This window comes from Gavialis gangeticus, unplaced genomic scaffold, assembly GCF_001723915.1.
Source record: "Gavialis gangeticus isolate Ggan-Ray unplaced genomic scaffold, GavGan_comp1, whole genome shotgun sequence".
NCBI lineage: Eukaryota > Metazoa > Chordata > Crocodylia > Gavialidae > Gavialis > Gavialis gangeticus.
In genome coordinates this window covers 24,487,843-24,510,588 of record NW_017729002.1, presented here as the reverse complement: position 1 = coordinate 24,510,588, position 22,746 = coordinate 24,487,843, and the positions used below count along the sequence as shown (strand labels likewise).

The window sequence follows — 22,746 nt, the reverse complement described above, 5'->3', positions numbered from 1 at the left end:
CCCCCCCCCCTCCTTTTTGTTTTTCTCTCTAGGTCTTCTGGCTGGCTTGCACTCCAGCCCGCACCATGCAGCACCACTCCCACACTCTGCCCTGTCCACCCATTTACCGCAAAGTTTGCCAGGTAACTTGTCAGATGGTCTTGTTTGTCTTCTGCGTTGTGAAGTCACCCTCTGTCTCAACACATGCTCCTTTTGTGGTGAAAGTACCCCTGACTTCAGTGTTGTCTTTATTGGTATGGTCCTTGCTGATGCTCCATTTCACCAGCCTCATGTGATTTAGGGTTAGGATTAATCTTGAATGTCCTTTGAGTTTGATACCTCCATCTGGGATGACTTCTCACACATGGTGTTTGACATTTCTCATTTTATCCAGGGACTCAGCTCTGTTCTTTGTGCAAAGATAAGTGGCCTCATTGTGAGTATTCATAGCTTTGGGTGGTTTTGTGTAGGCCGTTGATACTGAGTAGGATTGAATGCACTGGGTGCATAGGTGATTGTTTGTTCTCTACATAAGGTGTTAGGCCTAGATGTCTTAGAGGAAATCTTACATTCAGGCATCTGACTAGGTGGCTGCCTTTCCTTCAAGGCAAACTTACATTCTACTGGAAACTTTGCAGTGTGAGTTTCCAACTTTGCAGTGCCAACTGCCATGTACTGATGACTCGATATTTGTGTGAGTAAACTAGTTGTGACCCTAATAGCGTTCCTTCAGAACCAGCACAAAGCACACTACATCTGTGAGGTACAGCTGAATATTCCTACTGTTTCTAGAGCCTAGTGTGCACTGTATTATGTGGGTGCTTTTACAGCACTCTGCAGTGGGCTCTCAAGTGAGTTACTGCTAGGGCAGTGATTCTCAGCCAGGGTAGGCCGGCATACCTTGAGTTCCTTTCAGGGGTGTTACGGGGTGCCACACAATGCTAGTGCTCTTAGGTGCGCAAACTTGATTTACAAGATCACCTCAGAGAATCCATAGTGTTAAAATTACTGTGCCCTGTTATGGTCTTTCTAAGCTCTTTGCAACAGAAGACTTGCACTGTTAGGTTCCTGCATTCAAAAAAAGAGTGGAAGCTAAGAACTGGCATTTCCCAAAGGGGCCCTTGAGCCTAACAAAGTTGAGAAGCACTGTCTAGAGCAAAAGCTGCTGTGACTTGTGCGTGCAGACGTAACCGTAGCAGCTCTGTACAAGGTGTTGTGGTGGGGGGAATACATTTAATGTCCATGAAACCTAGATTTAAGTGTTGAGTAAACCTTGCTCTGCTAGTACAACTCAGAACTCGCCTACACCTGCTCCTGCTTTTCTTGTCCAGTCTGTTGTATTACGCAGGTAATGCAATTCAGCGCTGCTGCTATGGTTCTCTTGAGCAGATTTTGTGGGTGAGTGAGGCAGCATGGGCACACTGCCTTGTGAGCAAACCTCTGTAGTTAATGAGGCTTGTGATTACAGTAGTGCCTTCTAGCATCTGCTGTAAAGGAATGTGTTCCCCTAATGCAGACACTAGGGGTATAGGAAAATCCAAAGGATCATCTTCCAAGCTCTTTCTCCTGCATCCTGGCAGAAGCATACCATTTCTTTCTAGTCAGTATATTATAAAGTGAAAGATGTGGGGGAGTAGAGAGCATGGCCACCAAAAATTACTGATTAGGTACAAACTGTGACCTAGAAGCAGAGGACTGAAAACCATTTACTCTCAGGTGTGTTGGTAAAACAACACCTCTAAAGAAGCAAGGTATTCTTAACTAAACAGTGACTGAAAATGGGACCTAATGTGTTACTGGTAAGACATGATCTTGTCTGCCTAACATGGGCAAAAAGAAGGAATTTGAATGTAATCTGCAAACACCATCTTGATAGTGGAAGAAGTTCCTTAATTTAGGAGAAATTGCAACATGAGATCCAGTGGCCAAGAACTGAAGCTGGACAAAAAACTAGAAAGAAGGTGCTTTTAAAAAAACAAAACAAAACAGTAAGGGAATTAGCCATTGGAACTTGCCTCAGGATGTGGTGAAGCCATTGTCACTTGTCATCTTCCAATAAAGTCGTGTTCCAGCTCAACTAGAAGTTAGAAGCTAGATGGAGTTCTCTGTGGGTGAAATTCCAGGGATTAGTCTATCAGAATGGTTCCTTCTAGCTTCAAACTATTAATTTATGTAGAGGAATGACAGTCTAACCAGAAATCTCCTGCCCATTGGAGGGGGAGGAAATGCTTCCTGGGAGTGTGTTTCAGTGTAAAGAGCTATGAACATCTGAAAGCTGTATAGCCTACCATGTGATGGGATGTCTGGTAGTTCTGGAAAGTGTGACATGCTTTGGTTTGAAGCTATCAAGAAGCAACTGTGAACAGGTGGTGTGTAGTATTGGGTTTCCCTGTTGCCAGCATGTTTGCTTGTGAAGGTGCATATGCATTATCTCATGTTGGTTCTAACCTTATCCATGTCATGAGTCAGCTCTAGAATGGGCTACACCTTTTGAGCCTGAGTGGCCAGCAGAGAACAAACTGTTACTCACCCTGGCCCAGGGCCCTGGCTGCCTGTCTATACCTGTTTCAAATGTACCAATTCCCTCCTATAGCAAGACAGTAGTTCAGTCCTTCCTGGAAACTTTTGCATCTTAAACTTTCTTTGTCACTGTTCACTATTCTTGCCCTTATTTCTTGTTTTGCTCCCTCCTGCTCTTTCCTTTCCATACTTGGGTGTTTAAGCTTGAAGTAATGCACCTGAGTTGCTTTTGATTTCCTTTGTGTGGAGCATCCAAAGCAGTCATTACAACCAACTGCCAGTAATAAAAGTCCATCTGAATTTATCTGCAGCCTCTCTCAAACTGTGCTGTGTTTCCAGATTGTCTGGGTGATTGATACCATTTCACATTTGTTAACTATGGATAAAGGGCTCTTGCTAGTTTTGTTTTGCCCAGTTCCTAGCTCAGATTCTTGGGGGCTGAGATGCAGAACAGCTTTTTTGTGTGCAGGGTGAGACAACATCAGGCGGTTGAGACCTGAGGTTGACGTTGAAACCCCTCTTGTTTTGTTCTTTTAGATGCATCTCAGCTTCATGGCAAAGGGCCCAACGCACCACAGCGGAAGTTGTGACACTTGGAAGGGAATGAGCTTGCACCAGCACAGGACAAACCCACGAGGAGCAGACCAGGAACACTGGGTGTTGACTCTGTCACTTTCTGTGTTCCTCATGGCAATGGGAGGAACTGAACTGAGGAAAGAGCTTGTCAGCACTTGCCTCCAGGGGATTTGCAAGGTGGACCCTAGCATAGGTTGCCTTGAGAGAAATGCCTGTGGCACCATTCCAGTGCTGCTGCACCTCACACCACACAGGCACTGACAGGCACCAGAACTTGCAGAGGAACAAGGATGGCACATCTTTCAACAAGCTGAGCACCATTGGTGCACCAGTGTAGAGTACCTCCAAGTTCAATTACCTCCTTGATCCCAGTGGAGTATGTGAAAGGTGCTTCTTCTTGCTTTGAATTTACTTAGATAACTCTAGCACTGCCCGTGCTTTCTGAAGACATTGACTCCAATTTTTCAGTTCTACTATGAAGCTGTGCTAAAGCTAATAGGAGAACCTAGCACTTCCTCTACGGTAAATATAACAAATTGCCTGATGTTCCCCTCTGGAAGAGAATGAGGACTCTTTAGAGACTTTTTGGATGCACTCATGAGCATTGAAATGATTCTACATCTTTTATTTTTGTTTCCTTCAAAGGGATGCTTTTCTTTTGGCTCAGTTTTATCCTCATTACCATCGAATGCATTGGATTGGATGGGACACTTCTCAGCATGTCATGTGTATAGGAAGACATAATTCCAGTGCCTTTTATGGTGGAGCAAGAATGGACTAACTACACACATTTCAGCCCTTTTTTGCGTGCTCCTCAACCCTTTTTTAATCATTCTGTATTTAAGATGTATTCCGTTTTATTTAATAGAGCTTTTTATGGTTGCACATCAAAAGCTGCACTGTCCAGACTTAAATGGTGACTTGGTTACTGCAAGTCCAGTACCAAATCCAGCAAGAGCACCAGTTCTTACCTGATCTGAGTTTGTGCAAGTGGGTTCCAGACCCTCCCCTAAAGCCATTCTTTACTAGGGTCTTCAGTAATGATCTTTTTGGTGGGCAGAGGGAGTGATCTAAATGAACTAAGGATGCTGATAATCAAATGAATTCCAGTAGATATTGTTCTCCTTGATGACTTCTGCACTAAAATCATTTGACTTGTCAGAGCTGCAGAAATGAGGAACTGGCTAGCATGGGAGTGTGGTGTTCTAGCTTTAGACCTGTATGCTAACCTCACTCTCTTTGCGCATCCTCTTTGGATGTTAGCATAGATTGAGGGCAGTCTGTGTTCCTCAGATGGTAAGCCCCATTGAATTGTAGTTGCAGTGTTGTGATCTCCCTTCTTACAGGCCACCTCCACATGGTCTGGTTATCTGAACTTCAGAAAGAGTAGCACTTATATGTTAAAAAAAACATGGTATTAAAACTAAAAGCTTGCAGACTTCCTCCGGTGCTTTGGAAGGGAGGCTGACTGAGAGTATATAACCAGCAAACATTCAACCAAGTTTTCTCTTTTTTTAATAAGACCCAAGATACATCTCTTTAATTCAGACTGATAAATGACTTCTCCAGATCACTTCATTGTTTATATTTTTAGAAGAAAATGCAGCTCAAATTTCAAATTTGTTTACAAAAAAAAAAAAAAAAATCTAGGTTGTAGCAAAAGAGCCAAAGACAGAATTTGTGTTAAGATAAAGCACAGCAGTTATTGATGGACTCCGAGCAATGGATGTCGCATGGTTCCCATTCAGGACCTCCTCTTGAGTGGCAGCTGAAAGTGTGTTCAATGCCTGGCAAGCCTCAGGCCCTTAATGAGCTACCCGAGGTACTGGTTCCACTCCCTCTTTTTGCTTTCACTTGAATGCTTCTGCTGGGAGGCACCTTCCTGTGTCCCTACTGGAGCTGAATGCCCTCATTTTAGGAATTTAGTGAAGCCTCTTGCCTCAGGGAAATGTTTATTCGGTGGAAATTCTGTGGGATATTTTTCTTTTTTTCTTTACATGCTATAATGAACGAGTGAATGAATTTAAACAGCCATGGCAAGGCAGGACAATGGAGAGAGATCACACTTGATGGGGAGCAGAGTGACTGGGATATCTGCCTTGGCTAGGCACGTTTAGCTGTTTTCTTTCTCGCAGAGTGGTGAGCCTCCTGATGGCACTTACTGAGTATGGCAGTTTCTTTTGGGTGTAAGAGCTGCAATTTATTTTTATTATTTTTTTTGTGTGTGTTGGGGCTGTCTAGATGACAATGATGGGGGTGGTGTGAAAACTGTTAATCTTGTACAGAGCAACTGAATAAATCGTTTCAAAGTTTCCAAAAAATTTGTTTCAGTCTCCTTCCTTATCATGTGTATGTTTTCAAGCAAGAAGATCATTTTTTCTGCATATACCAGCCCCTGGTAACATAATTGCTTCTATTTTGGTTGATGCCCTTTTAATTGGCAAGTTTTTTCAAAATCTGGTTTGCACCTAAATGTAATTTTAGTAGAATGGCACCACCCTAAATTGAGAGAATCCTACATGCACTGAGAGTTATGGACAGTGAGGTAAGCTGTTAGCCTGGAGGAGTCAACATAGCTATAGAGAGATGAATAAAACGGCTTGCCAGGTTCCAGAACATTACCTCTGTATCAGCTTATAGAAGGCAGTGGGACTGCACAGATGATGCTCTGTACACTTGGACACTTGTGGGTGTTGGTAAGTGCAGAATTGGGTCTGTAGAATCTTTAATACATGATGTGGAAAGAGCCCAGCTTGTCTTCCAGATCCCAAACTCAGACTGTAGCACTGACAGATGGGGAAAAACTCTTGTATAGATAAACTGAGCACTCATGGGGCCTTTTTCATACCGGTGCTGTGCATTGAGGCAGAAGTTCCTAAACTAACCCAAACACCAAACTTGCCTGGAACTCACCTGTGAGGATAATGTGTGGATCAGCTGGAGGCCTTCCTTGCAAGTAGACTCAGCCAACATCTTGAATGATACAGGTACTACACTTGAATATTCTTGTTTTATATTTAGAAAACATAGGTGTTGGGTACAGCCCCTCCCTTTTTTAGAGCAATATAGAAACAGACTATCAATTTAAAAAAAGCAAAAGTAAACCCTTGGCTTAAACCACCACATTTTTATTTTGTGCTATAAATAGAATTTCCCTATATTTCCCATTCCCTTATACAAATAAACGATACATATAAATGAATGCAACTGTAGTCAGTAAAATACCGGCATGAATGGCTTTTAACCATGAAGGAAGCACAACTGTCTCTAGAAAGCATCTCTGCATTTGGTTATTGTAACATTGATATCTCTTTACAAGATTCTGGGCGATCTCTATGAATATCTCCTTCAATATAGGGTTTACTGCATCAAACTGCTGGGGGTGGGGGTTGTCCCCCGTTCCTCCTCATTATAGGCACTCAGGTGAACAAAGTTTTAATAGAAGCAGCCATTTAGATGTTAACATAATGACTACACAATTAAGATGCAAATTTCATTTTTGAGCTTTCAACTGCTTTTCTCAGGTAAAGATACCATTGTTTAGTCAAATGTATGTAATGCAAGTGTCTGGCTTTAGATTTTCAAATGCACATTTTTGCTTGAAATGTTCTGCTGGCATTCCTTGAGTCTCGACCTCTAGTCCTTTTCTTGTTCCTTCTTATACAGCTCCTTGCATATCTATCCTCTTATCCTCTGAGGAGAAGTACAGATTTCACACACAAAGAATTATACCAACAGACAACCTGTTTTCAATTGGACACTGTGAATGTGAGATGCTGATCTGACTCTACCCATTTTCTGTGGGAGTATGTGCCCAGGTAAAGTGGTGGGGAAGAATGGTTAAGCATAACTTTGACAAATGCTTTTTCTGCAACAAATACAGCAAACAGTATGGCTTCATAGCACCCTCCTGATGGACCATGCAAAAGAAAGCTCTAGTAATTTGGAAGACGCAAGGGAGGCAATGACTTGCAGCAGTCTAGGGTGGTAATAAGTTGTGCAGCTCTCACCAAGCTGCTTGAATAAAAGTTTTTCTAATTAGAATGGAGGGAACATTTTGTAATTACTTCCAGACACCAAGACTGCCAGCTCCTGGATGGATATCTGTTTGTTGAGGTAACTATCATATTGAGCCATGGTTAGCCTTCCGCTCTTTAAGGCATCCTCAATTGAGAATTCTTTGCCAGACTTCCTGTCGAGGATCACAGAGGATTCTCCGTTGGGCCCCTTGATAGTGATCTCCTCCCAGTCGCATTCCTGGCTCTTCAGCTTGACAAACAAGCTCCATTCAATGAGGCCAAGTTTGTGAGCTTCCTCTGGAGACATCTCTTTGCCTGTGTCGGGGTCAATGACCACAATAGAACGTCGCAGGTGGTTCTCTCTTTGCTCTCTCTTGATGGCTACTGTCTTAAGGCGATTCTGAAGCTGCTCAATTTCTGTGTCTTTTTCTTTGGACAACTTCTTCAGATCTTCCAGTTCTCTCTCTAAGGTCTGGAATCTGGAGTCCAGATTCACTCCACTGTCCACCTGGGTCATGTTCCTTAAGTCCCGAGCTTCTGTTGCTGTGAGTTCAATCTCTGACTGCAGCCTCTTGGTTTCCATCAACAGATTCTGCTTTTCTAGGTGGAGCTTGTGGTTTTCCTCCCTCAAGAAGTCTAGTTCCTTCGAGGACTTGGAGTTGCTGAATTCCACCTCAGACAGCCAGGCCTCAAGCCGATTCATATCTGCATCCAGCTCCCTCTTACGCCGGCTTTCCTCCTCCAGGTTGCTCTTCAGCTTTTGAATCTCATACTCAGTGTCCCCTCTGTCCACTTGAACGCTCTCTGAAAAGACCACTTTTTCTTTGACCTCCATCCTCTCCAGTGTGAGGAGCTTCTTGCTTAGGGCTTCCAACTCTGCTTGCAGGACTTGCCTTCGGTGCTTCTCCTCCTCTAACTCCAGCTTGAGGAGGGAGTGTTCCTTCTCCTGCTGTGGGTCTTGCTGAAGGATTACTTTCTGCTTCACAGTCACTCTCTCTGTAGTCTCCCTTTCCTGCTCCTCCAGCTCATTCAGCCTGATCTTCAGCCTTTGCACCTCAAGTTCAGCTTCTCTGCGGGCCTGCCTCTCTCTCTCAAGTTCCTCCAGCTGGCGCTCCAGCTCAGATCTCCTTCGCTGCAGCTTACGCATCTCCTCCCGCAGGCAGTCGATCTGCATCAGCTCGTTCTCGATGCTCTGAGAGAAGGAATTAACCTCTGCTTGCAAGCTGGGGTCTTGTTCATACTTCACCACCTCCTGCTGGACCACTTTCTCTCTCACATGTGACAGCTCTTCCTCCTTCTGCCTGATCTTCTCCTCTTGAAGCAGCTGCTCCCTCTCCAGATCAATATGCTTTTTCTGCTCATCTGCTAGCTGAGCTCTCAGGAACTCCACCTCCTCCCTGGTCTTGGGGTCTTCCCGATACTGGAGAATTTCTTGAACCACTTCCTTCATCTGCACCTGAGGCTTGGTGTCTTTCAAGACTTGAATCTCTTGCTTCAGCTGATAGATTTCCAAATCAGCTCTTTCAATTGCACCCGTCCTGTCCATAATCTCCTCACGGAGTCTCTGCAGCTCCCTCTCAGTCTCTGGATCATTCTTGTACTTAATGACCTCCTTGATAACTTCTTTCACCTCCACCTGGGGTCCTCTGTTTCTGAGAGTGGCTAGCTCAGTCTGGCAGCTCTTCAGCTGCTCCTCCCCGCCTCGGCACTTCCTCTCTTGCTGCACCAACTCCAAGCGAAGGTTGGCCACTTCATTTTCAGCTTTGGGATCGGGGCGCACAATTTCACGCACCTTCTCCTGGATGACCACCTTAGCATTTTCCTCCTCTAGGACCTGGATCTTCCTGAGCAGCTCAGCCTTTTCCCTCTCATTGGAGCAGTTCTTGGACTTTTCATCTTCGTACTGGCGCCGCAGCTCGTTCACCTCCCTCTCCATAGTGAGGTCTTTCTCCACCTTCAGCACCTCCTTCACTGTGATCTGGCCCTCAACAATGGCTCGCTCCTTCTCCAGCCGCCTTAGGTTGTCCTGCAGGAAGCTGAGTTCTTCCTCTTGCTTCTGCCTCAGGGTACTCTCCCTCTGCTTGTTCTCCTGCAGCATCTGGAATTCTGCCTCCAGCTGGGGGTCATTCTGCAGCTTCAGCACCTCCTTCTCAGTCACCTTCTCCTGCTCTGTGTTCTTCTCATTGGACAACACAAAGATCTGTTGGCGCAAGAGGGTGACCTCATTCTCTCTGGTCCCCTCCTGCCTCCTAAGCTCCTCCAGCTCTTCTTTCAGCTTTAGGATTTCATCTGCTTGTGCTTTGTCCTGCTCAATACGCAGCACCTCCTTTACCACATACTCTCTACCTCCTTCCCTCCTCTCGTACTCTAGGGCTCGCAGCTTCAGTTTCAGGGTCTCCAGCTCATCCTGTAGCACCTGGTTCTTGCGCTGTTCTTCTGCCAGGCTTTGCTGCATTTTGTGTAAGTTCTCATCCAGCTGAGGGTCTGGCACTTTCTTCAGCAGTTCTTTCTTAACCACAGTTTCTTGGGGTTTCTGGTTCTGCAGGTGGACAATGTTACTCTGGATGGTTTTGATCTCCGATTCCAGCTCCTGCCGACGCTGAGTCTCATCCTCAAGTTCTTTCTTTAGCTTCCAGATTTCCTGAAGCGGCCTCTTTGACTTGCTGGTCTGGACAGACTCCTGCATCACTCGCACCTCTGGCTGCTGTTAATAGAGGGGGGAAAAGCAGATGATAAAGACATGGTTGTTAGCAGTTACTAGTTTGGTGCCAATTTCATTGTCATGATGGTAGAACTACAGGAGAATATCAAAAATGAATTAAGGGGGTTGGGAGGGATCCATTGAAAACTGTAGAATGTTGCATATTGGCAAGTATGCTTCTAGACAACTAGTCAATGGATTTTCAAGCAGGGCTCACTACCAACCTAACTTTCCGATATTGCTATGTGGTAAAGGGGTGTGGCTGTATAGAAAAGGAAATCTGGTGTTGCCCTGGCAAGGGAAAAAGTTTAGAGCTACTCGGCTGTCACATCAAATAATGCGATGAGGTTACTGGGTGGACTAGATTTATCTTGACAGATGGGTTCAAACTGAGTTCCTGCTAAGTAATTCTTCCCACAGTATAACACATTAGCTAGATCTATTTCCAGTTCAGTGTATCATACGTATGCATTAATTATTCTGTTGGAACAAGATTGGTTCAGCATAGTGAAGTTCATCAAGTCACTTCAACTACTGTATATATAAACCCCTAAATCCATTGCAATGACATGGAAAGCTTGATTTCCCCTCCTTCTGTACAAAGTTGTAAGCTGCAGGGCAAGCATGTACTGAAAGGCCAAACCTTGCCTTTCATCTGACTAAATCCAGTCCTGCAATTTATACCTTACCTGTCTCAGGAGATTCTGAGCAAATTCCAGGTTTTGCAGCCTTTGCTTATTGACAGCCTTAACTTCAGTGAATTTAGCAGCCAGAACTGCTTCCTAGGAGACAAATGCATTCAGAAAAGAGCACAGGCAGAACAATTGATCAGGATTTCATGAATCAAGACACAGGGACTTGTGCAGAAAAGGGGAGCTTACATGTTCACCCTGGATATATTTATTTCAAAACTTCCTTGCTGCTGTGATCTCACAGCTTTGGGGAGATTTGTCTAATAGCTCCGTGCACTGATAAATAGCTTCCTTCCCTGCAGCCACCACACTTCTACTTTGCTTATAGAAGGAGTGATAACAAATGAAGAATGCAGTTCACATGTGGACAACTGCTCACCTGGTGCAACAGATTATGAAGGATGAGCTGAGAGCCAAAGGAGAGGTTGTATGTCCACAAAGTAGCTTGTGTCATAAAACCTGCATAGTCTTTGTGATAGTTGTAGTTTCACAAAGTATTTTTTTGCCTATAAATCCTCCTCTGCTTAAGAGTCTCGTTGGTGTTAAGGCTTATTTGGTAGGAAGTACTAGCATGAGATCTCTCTTAACTCATCTCAAGATGCCTCAGGTAGAAGTTGACTGGTGCTGAAGAATTCCTGCCCCCATTGTGTGGTGGATGTCATCAACATTAAAATCCTTGCTCACATAATGGACTGCACCTCAAAGTAGCAACCCTGCATTAGCCTCTCCAGAAGCCACTGCTGACTCACCTCCTCTTTCACTTTAGCAGCTGGGGACTGGAGTCTGGGTCTCTTGCTCATGTAACCGTTCCGTCCATTTTCCAGGTCAAGAATGGATCGTAACTTCTCTGCCTCTATCTCATAGTCCTGGGGGAGAACACTTGCATAAGATAAATGACAATATAATCCTCTGGGGAGGTAATGTCCCTCCACTTCTACCTGGACCTGAGCTTTTTTCTTGTGCTACCCTTCTGTCTTCCTTCAGTAGGCAATGAAAGATGATAGGGTCTCTACATAGCAAGACCTTTGTCCCAGTAACAGTTCCACTAAGTGTTCTAAAAATAGGCACATTAAATGACCAGCCGGACCACTGGGCAGGGGTTGGACCTAAGTTGTCCTTTTCTCCATTGTTCTTTTACTTGGGCATTTGGACCACTGTAGTTTCCTTTCAGCTGCTGTTGCTATTAGGCTGAAAAGTCCCACAGTACTGGAATCATGCTTCTTACCTTCACAGCTTGCTGGTACTGCTGGGCATTGGCAGAGACTTTCTGTACAGCCTCCTCCTTGCCTGCAATGTCATTCAGCAGCATCTGGAAAAACACAGACAAACTTAAAAATAAAAGAGAGAAGTTGTCTTCTCTTGTAAATAAAGGGAGCCTCACGTCTGCAACCCCCCCCCCGCCTCCTTTCTATTATTTTCTGTGTTGTCCCAACAGGGCCCACTCTGGATTCTCTCATTTCCCCAGTTCCCTTTACATGACTTGAGAGGATGCATTTCTCACCTGCTTTCTGGCTTGTTGGGGGGAGGGGTCGGGGGTTCTCTTCTCCCTGACTTTCCCTTGAGGAGTAGAGTGCAAGAGCACTCAACAATTCTGTTTTAAATACAATGCTGGAGTCCAGATGGGGCCCTGGCCATGCTCCTCTGTTCCCACATAGCCGAGTAACATTTATTTATCAAATCCAGGCCATATTAATTCTGCTGTGCCATCAGACCCATTGGTGGTGGTGGTTGGCACCTCCACGGGGACTAGTTTTGGTGACTGCAGGTGAAATGAGAGTCTCTTATAGCACAGTGAGGAGTTACCATTTGGTTCTTCAACTTAGTCTCCACTTGCTGAATGTTGTCAGTCTCCTGTGGCTCATAGTTAGAAATGCTGGAAAGGAACTGGGTGATGTCATCATAGCCTGCACGGTAGTCAGAATAAGATGTTTTTGCCTTTTGCAGCATCTGAGATCTGTAAAGGGGAAGGAGTTTTTATACTCTCAAACCTATTTGTTCTTGAAAATGTCTTAGGTAATTTCAATCTTTTCCCTCTTCCCCCAACAACTGGGCCTTGGTTCTTCCCCAAAAGGCCATCCTTTTCTGCAGTAGCTGCAGTAATGAACCACACTTTTCTCCAGTCCACCTTACAACAGAGGGTGTTTTATTTTCTTTCTCCAGTTTCAGATACTGCTTCACTCTGTGTGGGTGACTAACAAAACATCTGATGCAGTAACTCTGCGTTCCCAGTCTGCTGGTGAAGCCTATCAAGCTATCCTATAACTAGCCCTGGAGGTAGGGTAAAACCGAGGTCACAATGCAATACAGCTGTTGATAGGCATAGCACTACACACTGTGCCAGCTCAAAGCTTTTCCCTTAAGGAAAAGCAAAGTTATATTCAAAGACATGCACAATACAGTGTACGAACAATTAAATCACAACACATAATGAGGTGGGGCCAGTCTGGATGCTGCATCATCCAGAAATGGGCAAATAGTGGGGATTGGGGAGAGGAGGAGGGAATTGGGCAGCAGGAGTGTAATGGAAGAGACAAAGATCTTTGTGCTCTTGCAGCAGAAACTGCAGTTCTTTTAAAAGCCCACTCTTGGGTCTAACATGAGTGGTACTGAATTTCCTCCAGGTTTGGTTTTGTTCACATTCTCATGGTAAAAACCTGTGCAGTAGGGAATGAGGGACTTGCTGTGGATCTTTAACACTGATGTGGCTGCCCTTCTCCCAGTCAGCCCTCTTGGAGCTTCACCTGTGGTCGATTTGCTTGCTGAGGTTGCTGAAGCGCTGGTTGAGTTTGTAGATCTCTGCTTCCTGTCGTTCGATGTCAGGGCAATGCTCCTGGAACCTGCTGGCGAGGGTGCTGGAGCATGTCTTTGCTTTTTGTAAGTTCTGCTCTGCCTCATTGAGCACGGACCTTTTGGACTGTAGCTCAGAGCCCATGGCCTGGGAAGAGAATTCATATAGAAATGCCAGGTTTTCACCAAAGACTTCTCTAATTGGCCTTGGCTACTGCTTCAGCTTTAATTGTATTCCTCATCACAACAGCTTTCCCCTCTAGCCCTTCCACCCCAGAATTCTTTATGACTCAATGCAACTGCTGCTCAATTTTGACTTATGAAAGGTGAGGGATGGTAAACATTAATTTCACTACAGATCACCTGGCCAAACCAGCTGGGAAGAAATCTGGTTAACGGGAAGAGTTTGATCCAAGTGCCAACTGGCTGCCCAGCTGTTTGCACTATAGAAACAAAGCAAAAAAGAAAAACACGCTCCCTGTTGCATTCAAAGTAATCTCCCACATTTTTCATGCTTTGCCTGGTGGTGGCCTTCTGTGCCAACAGTACCTGGTGGCAGTGTTGAGGGTTAAATAATGGCAAAGTACGTGTGAATGCTGTAGGTGCTGTTGGATCACTGGCTGAAGAAATGCAACGTGAAAGGCTAAGTTTTAAGTAAGTAGCCATCTGGTTGGTCTGTTCAGAGGGAGGGGGGGAAAGTGCCCTCTTTCTGGTTATTCCCTTATCTTCTTAATTTTTCCAGCTTACAGTATTTGAGAGCTGAATCATGTCTCTGTTGGTGCACTAGCTCCAAAGGCCACCACAGAAGTCTCAGCATAAGACCCTGAGCTCTAAAGAGACCACCTCTAAAAGAGAATGTCAGGCTCTAAGCTATTCAGTTCTCAGCCTTTTTATTGAGCTTGACAAGAGCAATGCCAGTTCTGATGGCAGGATGCAACAGGGAGCCAGATGCTTCTGTTGCTAAAAAGGGAGAGAATGTGGTTCGCCAGCCTGGGATGTCGGCAGATAAGCAGCTGAGACCAGGGCTGTATGCAGCCGACCTAAACTGCAGCAGGGAAGATTGAGCTGTCCATTAGCCCTCAAGATGAACACCTGTGTGGGCTAGTGAGTCACTGACTCAGGCAGGGAGCATCCCAAGTAGAGAAGCCACATGCCTTGGAGGCAGAGAGAGTGCCCTGCAGGGAGCTGAGCTCTTGGAGCTCTCTGGGGAGAGCGGCTGCCCAAGAACCCCTTGCAGACACTGGAGCACTCTAACGGCAGGTGGGAACGTGGGGGATAAGGGCTGCTCCGAAGTGTGTTTACCCAGAGTGCAGGAGGTTTTTGTTAAAGCGACCTTGGGGTTTTTTTTTTAATTTGTTTACCCAGAGCCAGGATGTTTTGTTTAAGTGACTGCTTTATGCTCTAGTTTATACTGGTGGACCAGGTGTGGCGGTTGTAAGGGATGACAAGGAGGCCTCAGGGTGCCAGAGAGACATATTATTGATCCTGTCAGGGCAGGGTAAGTGCCACAGGAGTACCTAAGGGCACTGGAGGCTTGGAGCCCTGCCAGGGCCAGGCACAGGACAGGCAGGCAGAAGCTAAGATGGCTTACGCGTGAGCCAGGCAAGATGATATAAAGGCAGCCTGAGGTGGAGAGGGCCAGGACTGGGGCCCGAGAAGGGCAAGAGCAGGAGACCTGAAGCACAAGAAGGGCGAGACCAAGGGACAGGACTGAACCTAGGAGCCAAGGTCCAGGACAGTAGGCCTTAGACTAGGGGGCTTAGCTAGAGAAAGGTGGGGGGTGCAAAACCAGGAAGGCTGTAAAGTCCAAACAAAGGCTTTGAGGCCTGAGGGCCAAACGCTGCACTGGGGCAAGCTGCCTGCTGAGGTTATAACTGGTAACATCTGCAAGGCATGAGCATAGCTGTAGGTGTGATTAGAGGCCACAAACACAGCTCTTACAGCACCTGGTGTCCAAAGGCACCAATAAAGCCAGAAAGCCATGGCAGACTACACAGAGAGCAGCCTGGCCTTGGACTGGATTCCCTCTGGGCCCCGGGGAGCTTCCCAATCTTTTTTTTAAAAAAAATAAACAAACAAACCAATAACAAGAAGGCATGGCAGGCGAGTAGGAAGGAAAGCCCTGAGGGACCAGGGAAAGTGGGAGTCAAGCACCGCAGAAGAGGGCACCACAGTGTCATTTGATGCCACAGAAGGGATCCATCCTTATCCTTCACGGCACAGGTGTGTTCTCCCCAAGCTAATGTGTCATCCTGGGTTCAGTTTTAGGCCTTGAGTCAAATGGCATGTTCTCAGCCAACACTAGGGTTTTGGCTTGCCAAATTAAGAGCTTACCAAGGTGGCAGGGAGATGCTGGGTGTTTTGTGCTGGGATCCCTGAACAGGACCACCACCTGTTAAAGTTGCCTACTCTTTTGTGATGGCAGAAACTGTACAGTACACACGAAGTCTACTGCTCTGCTTCAGCTTTGTTAGGCCCTCTCTCAACCTACTGCTTTTGGGCTGGTCCCTGCATTTTCGTGTGTGTGTACATGTGCACACGCATTCATATCAAGCACATTGCCAGGTAAGACAAGTAGCCCAATCACTCAAAAGAACACTTACTAATAGTTCTTCTGTCTTCCAATCTAGGCCCCTTGCATCCTCTGGTACAGTGTCATCTATAACCAGTTTATTTTCATAGGTAGATAGCAGGTCTCTGCCTTGCTGGAGGCTCTTCTCGAGGCAATTGGCCACATCAACCCTGTAAAGAGGGAGAATGTTACAAGATACCCATAATCCCAACCTCCTGAGAGGGTTAAGTTATATTTGTTCCAAACCACGGCCTACTTTTTCTGGGCAGCGTTTAGGAGCTGGATCACACGGTCATACTTGTTGTTAGTTTCCTTGACCTTGTTCCTCACCAAAGCGGCACTGCCAGTGCTCGGAACTGATTCAATAAAGGTCTCACACTCCTGGATCTTCCTTGTTTTCTCGGGCTCAATTTGGTCAACTTCGTTAGTGATGTTCTGCAATGAGAAGGAAACACTTGCAACCACAGGATGAACAAGCCAGCAATTCTTGGCTTCCTTGAGCCAGAAGGAATGTTTGAGTGAGAGTATGTCCTGTGGTCCAGATGGGTGAGGAGACATCACTGTCACATAGACCACCATGCATTGGGACAAGGTACTGGTACCGTCCTTCTGGCGGAGGGGCATTCAGGGACAAACTGGATTATATTTTAACAGAGGCATTACTTTTTGGTATAATAATGCAGTACAATGAAGTTGTTTGACCTGAATTCACCCTCCAAAAATATATATCCTCTTTACTTGCTACACATCCAGCATGCTACTCTTCTCTGCTGACTCCAATGTAAGCCTGAGTCGCTTACAGACTATCCATTTGTGGTTCCAACCACAACAACTTGCTGGCTATTGGCATTTTGACACCATGGAGGGGATGGAATTTTCTGCCAAGACGAAGGGCTAGGGTCTCTGTTCCCAGTAAAAAGCAGTACTCCAAACCATTGGCAACATGTAGGGGGTGAATGTGGGTGCATGTACACCCCCTGAGCATGGCAGTGTACTTCCTATGAGAAGGCACCACCAACACTGCTGGTGGCGCCTGTGGGTGGTTGCTGACCACCGGTTGGCGCTTGTCACCCCCTTCCCCCCCGCCCCACCTCCAAGCTCTGCAGCTGCCTGCGGGAGCTCCCTGCTTACCACCAGCATGCCCTGCCACTGACTGCCACCACCGCCTGCCGGAGCTCGCCATGCTCCCCTAGGCTCTGGGGTCACGTGGCGTTCAAGCTCCAAACACAAGCAACCTTGCTTTGGGAAGCTGGGGCTAAGCTTTATGGGGGGAGCAGTTCCACCTAGCATTAGTGGCATTTTCCTGCCTTTTCATTTCTTTTTCAGTATGTGGAGACATAGGTGACTTTTATCAAGGTAAACACATCACTGAGCATAGGCAGCCAGGTCACAGATGAATAAGTTAACATTAAAATGACTGCAAGAGCCTCCAGCCATTCTCTAGCTCAGTGGTGCTCAAGCTTTTTTCTACCATGACACATGTGAAAACACCAGTGGCCAGTCCTGACCCAGTGCCCCTCACTCCCGGCCTGCTGCCCCCCCACCCCCAGGCCCCTTCATGTGTGGGGCACTGGGGGCCGGCCTGAAGCAGCCTCTCACAGGCTGGAGCTCTGCCAGGCTGCAAGGGAACAGCAATGGTTTCCTGTGTTTTTCTCCTTTGCAGGAAAACCCATTTTTAAAGTTTGTTCACAACCCTTTTGATATATTCTTGTGACCCACTTTTGGGTCACAACCCATGGGTTGAGAAATGCTGCTCTAGCTGGTTTTTGGGTGTTACTTGCCCATGGCCAGGAATTCCTTCATGGCATTTGCTGCAGTAATTGGCATGTGAAGCCTCAGCTAGTGGGGCTACTACAGAAGTAGCTTCATTAGGGCCTCAGGACCTCCCTTGTGACGACAGACTGTTTACCTCAACTCCCCTTCCCCCATCTCACACTCCCTTCCTTCCTCTTTGTACCTTCCACTTCACTATACTTTCCCCTTTCTCCTCTTCCCCCCTGCTTTTTTTTTTTTTTAAGCTTACTGTCTCCTAAGTCCTCTGCCCTCAAAAGCTGCTGTGGACCTAATCTGTTATGCAGTTCACTCTGCACAGACCATACTTTTGGTTAGTCATAGTTTGTCTAGATGGCCCATGATGCAAGTGTGGTTGAGCCACACCAGTGTCTATAGCTGGAAGCACAAGGGAACAAGGCCAGTAGAATCCCATCCACCCATCTTTGATTATGCCTGCCCAAATAGTTGGTGAAGGCATGGGAGGGGACAGCCTTCATCACAAGCCCAGAGTGAAGCTTCAGTTCAGGCCTCTGGAACAAGCCACTTTAGCCATTCTAACCCCCCGCCCCTCTCCACTCTTCAGAAGCATGTCTGATATGCAAGTACCTGCCCTACCTTCTCTACCCCATTACCTTCAGCTCCTTTGAACGCTCAGCACTATCCTGCACGGTGCGACTTTGCTCTAGTGGGGGGCGTAGGTTTGCTGTTATTGCCTTCTCCTGTTTGTCGAGGTCGCTGTTTATTTTCTCCAGCCCTGCTAGCAGCTGGCGCCCATGTATGGATGCAGCATCTGGATAACAAGAGGGTACTGGGTTAGCTGGTGTGGGCAGTAGAAGTTGGGCTAGGCCCAAACACTAAGAGAAGGCTGTATATACCAGGTAGAGTATTAATGGTACAACCTCCCCCCCTCCCCTTTCCTCTTCAGTTCCACCAGGTGCTACTCTCAAACCTAGCACTCTGCAAAGGTTTTGTCACAAGGATATGGATCTAAGGTCCTGCTTCCAGCTACCTGACATCCAGCTTCCTGAATGGGACAGTTTGGAATCTGTACCCCAGACTGATGGTTTCAGTTTGCTTCTTGACACTGCTTCATGGTCTTTCCTCTACAGCTTTACAGCACATTGCAAGCCAACGGTAGAGACTGCCTCACCATATACACCATGCTGGGGTGTGGGGTACTGTCCCAACAGTCATGGACCCCACTATGGGGAGGTGATCCTCCCCCTCTATGCGACGCTGGTCAGGCCACAGCTGGAGTATTGTGTCCAGTTCTGTGCACCCCATTTCAAGAGGGATGTGGACAACATGGAGAGGGTCCAGAGGAGGGCCACCCACATGATCCGGGGACAACAGGGCAGACCCTACAGTGAGAGACTGCGGGACCTGAACCTATTCAGCCTCCACAAGAGAAGGCTGAGGGGGGACCTGGTGACCGTCTATAAACTCACTAGGGGGGACCAGAAGGGTTTGGGGGAGACGCTGTTTCCCCTAGCGCCCGCTGGCATAACAAGGAGTAATGGGCACAAGTTGATGGAGAGGAGGTATAGATTGGACATCCGCAAAAACTACTTCACAGTTAGGGCGGCTAGGAGCTGGAACCAACTTCCAAGGGAAGTGGTGCTGGCCCCTACCCTGGGGGTCTTTAAGAAGAGGCTGGATGCCTACCTGGCTGGACTCATTTGAGTCCCGTTTTTGTTTTGGGGTTTTTTTTTGTTCTCCCGCCCTGGCGGGGGGTCGGGCTAGAAGATCTACTAGGTCCCTTCCGACCCTAAATCTATGAAACTATGATCTGGGGGGCTCATGGGGTATCATGCCTGTTTTATTGAATTTGATTTTGCTGATACAGTCTGTGTAATCTCTACAGGTAGTATTTAGCCTTATCGTTCTTATGTTTGCACGCACTGTGGTATTCGATATAAAGTGTACGTCTCATGTTATACTAAGGCTACAACTGCACAATTTGATAATGGATTTCAGGTGAGAAATGAGTTTTTTTGGCACCTGGAAGAGACTCATAAAACTTGCCCTTCCAGACAATGCTGAATTTACCTTTTAAAAGGACAGCCCCAACATAAATAGTATCTGGGAACTGGAAGTACATTTCTCAAAGTGGGGAAATGAAGTGAGAGACAGCATCTTTAAGATATTGGATAAGTAATCTTTGTGTCTGAAAGGCTGCAAATATTCTCCTTGTCTTAATTAAATCAGGAAAGATGTTTGCTCTGGTTAACACATGCATAACCAGAGAATTGGTGGGGGGGGGAGGGTTACACACATACTATGGGCTCTTTGAGAATCCAGTGAGGGAGTTATGTAAGTATCCAGATAAGAAATAATACTTAAGCCTTGCCTTGAGAACAAAGTTAGTCTTCAGTTTTCCTGGGCCAAGGGAAACACTGGAGTCCCTCAGCTAGCAGGCTGAGTAAAGCAACCTGGCAGGAGAAATTACAAGAGGCTCTGATGGAAGTGTCAGAGGCTGCTTTCTGACCCATTGAGCTGAATAGGAATTCCATCCTTTGATGTAAGGTGCACGGTAAAAATAGGTTATTGTTCTGATATTTCCTTCCATTTGTTTGTTCTCATAACTCTGTATCTCAGTGTATGGTTACTGATTTCTTCTTTTATGCTGCTGCTTGTTTTTTTTTATTAAAATCCTTTTGTTATCCTTTTTACCCACTTCTTGTCAGTGTTAACTGTGATCTTAGAGCAGCACTTGAACATACAAGCAGGCCTCTTTTCCAAAAGGATTTTGAGGGAAAATCCATCTTTCTGGAGTGCATGCCCGGACAAGGGTGTGATTCTTTTAGCTGGCAAAATCCCCTCTGTTAGCAGTTGGCAAGACCTACATTTGGCAGGCATAGCCTGAGACTCCATAGGTCAAGGAGGAAACCTTCGGAGCACCGTGGTCTATTTTCAGTGTTCAAGCAGAAGACAGCAAGGATGGGTTTTGGAGCAGGACATCTATGAAGGCATAAAGCACCTGGGAGTGTGTCTCAAAGACATACCTGGCCACATCCAGGGCTAGGAGTGTCACACCTACCATACAAATGAGCCACAGAAAAACGAAGGCACCCTCCAACAACAGTTCAACCTCTGTAATTCTCTTGAGAGAAGAATATAGGCTTATGGTTTCATGGTGGCTGCAGCTGCTTTGCTCTATTTGTGTAAGGAAAACAGGAATGAATACTGGAAGCTCTTCATTGAGCAGTAGCCTTGACTGAGAGTCTAAGGAAGCAGCTGGTTGCAGACCAAACTGTCCTATTGCAAGAGGAAGGGAAAGAAACATGCACTTCTGCCCAAGAACACACAAGCACTCCATCACCCAAGTGACAGAAGCCAGGGGGCCTTGGCACAGCCTATTGCCACCAGTTTGCGCTGAGCTATAGCTCTCTCCCTCTTGTGGTGCTTCTGATCACAAGCCTCTGCAAAGCCTTTGTCCAAAAGCTACTGGTATTTGGACCTACCTCCAATACTGTCTGCCTTCAGTCCCTCATAGCGTTGCTGCAGAGCATTCTTGCTGTTGGTAGTCTTCTGTTTCACATTCTCATACTGAACAGCAATGCTACAAAGGAGAACATGCACATGCTGAGGTTAATACCTGTTCCTTGGCCTGTTATAAGCATCTCTGCCTGTGACTGGGAGAACTGGCACCTATGTGTTAACTAAGCTGTTGCCTCTACTGCATGGGGAGGTGCATTTCATCACAACCAAGGTCTTCATCCTAGCAACAAGGGACATCTCTCAGGGACAAGGCTCTGGATGGTGTTTGCATGCCCCACCCCTGAATGAAGCCATTACTCAGCTGCACTCTGTTTTCAAGGGAGGCCAGTATAATTTCCAGTTTTTGGAATCTTGCCTTCATGGACAGCGCCTTGCTGATGCCCCCTGAAAAGACCCCATTCCTCCTTAATTGGCAGCCAAGAGTGGCAGTCACAAGGTGGAGACTTTGATGGTTTGGGTAGAACATGAGACAGTCCCACAGAGCTCTACAGCATCTAAACAGCCCCAGCATCTGCCCAGTACTTGCCTGCATTTATAAACACCACTGAGCTCTTGTTGGAGCCCTTTCTGGGCTCAGCTCACAAAGAGCTTAGCATGGAAGGCCAATGTCATTTCTGTTTTCCAGAAGCAGTAAGAGGGCCAAGCATATTTAATTGCTTCCTGCTGCACTTATTGGTTGGGAAGGAAAGGCCCCAGGGTCTTGGAAGAACCAGTGCTAAGGAAAATAAAATGCTGCTGCCTCTGGTCTTCCAAAGCTGGACTCTGCACTCAGATTAAGCACTGCTGAAGCACCTTCCAGCCAAGCTGGAGGCCTGAGGGTGTTACAACATTTTGGTTCAGAAAGTGGCCAGAACATGGCTGTAGCCCATGCTGTAGGGTCACCTGGAAGGAAATGGTCCATTTACAGCAGGGACAGCTTCCTAGGGCTAACATGCAAAGGGGAATTGGCAGTGCATACTTGTCAGTGAGTGCTAAGGAGTCAGGGTCTGGAGGGGGGATCATAAAGCAGATCCCAGGGGCACTGATGCTGTTTCCTGAGCTGTCTGCCACGTCCCAGGTGTCCCCATTGTTCTTATTCAGGGTGTAGCGGACTCCTCGGGTGATCTGGCCCTAGGACAAAAATCAAATCACAATAGCAGGTCAGTGAATGGCAAACCCTGCTATGATTTAGCATGTAGATGCAGGAGCTCAGTTCTACAGCCCTTGCTAAGACCCAGCCACAGAGCTATTCTCATGGACACAATCATTCTTAAGAGGTTTTTGGTAAGGGTCCTTAGGGAAAGCACAACTGTTGATGCCCTGGAGGCTGGAGGGGATGGGGGTTCGCTCTTCATCCTACAAGTCTGATTGCCAGGAGCAAGCAGTTTACATGTGAATGTGCAAGTGGCGATGCATGGGGGGGCATGTGCACCCCCTGACTGGCTGTACTCGCTGCTTAGGTGATGGGCAGGGGGGGCAGGCAGGAGTGCTTGTGCCCCCCCCGCAAGCGCCAGCTGATCACTACAGCTGTTCCCAGAAGCGGCTGTTATGATTGGCCATCGTGGAGGTCTCCCCAGGCAGTGAGATTGGCCATGGGGGGACACCCCACTTTCTGGTCAGCAGGACTGGTTGCGGGGGGGGGGGGGA

General features: G+C 46.7%; 2 protein-coding genes across 3 annotated transcripts in view; one reads left to right on the top strand and one right to left on the bottom strand.

Annotated features, from left to right (window-relative positions):
- UBN1 (ubinuclein 1) overlaps window positions 1-3,186 on the top strand; it is a 36,983-nt gene extending 33,797 nt beyond the window's left edge. Inside the window, exons 16-17 of one of the 2 annotated variants that reach the window (XM_019507687.1) lie at window positions 33-122; window positions 3,037-3,186. In XM_019507687.1, coding sequence (XP_019363232.1) covers window positions 33-122; window positions 3,037-3,089 — 143 coding nt within the window. In that variant the 3' untranslated portion in view covers window positions 3,090-3,186. The remainder of the gene's footprint in view (window positions 1-32; window positions 123-3,036) is intronic. The other variant, XM_019507689.1, reaches the window with a different exon arrangement.
- Window positions 3,187-6,182: 2,996 nt separating this feature from the next.
- The window catches only part of PPL (periplakin), a 60,993-nt gene continuing 44,429 nt past the window's right edge, over window positions 6,183-22,746 (bottom strand). Inside the window, exons 12-22 of the mRNA XM_019507690.1 lie at window positions 22,079-22,230; window positions 21,084-21,181; window positions 18,252-18,409; window positions 16,103-16,281; window positions 15,878-16,016; window positions 13,229-13,422; window positions 12,291-12,441; window positions 11,713-11,796; window positions 11,237-11,353; window positions 10,485-10,577; window positions 6,183-9,798 (exon numbers count right to left, since the gene is read on the bottom strand). Of these exons, the coding sequence (XP_019363235.1) occupies window positions 7,114-9,798; window positions 10,485-10,577; window positions 11,237-11,353; window positions 11,713-11,796; window positions 12,291-12,441; window positions 13,229-13,422; window positions 15,878-16,016; window positions 16,103-16,281; window positions 18,252-18,409; window positions 21,084-21,181; window positions 22,079-22,230 (4,050 nt within the window). The 3' untranslated portion in view covers window positions 6,183-7,113. The remainder of the gene's footprint in view (window positions 9,799-10,484; window positions 10,578-11,236; window positions 11,354-11,712; window positions 11,797-12,290; window positions 12,442-13,228; window positions 13,423-15,877; window positions 16,017-16,102; window positions 16,282-18,251; window positions 18,410-21,083; window positions 21,182-22,078; window positions 22,231-22,746) is intronic.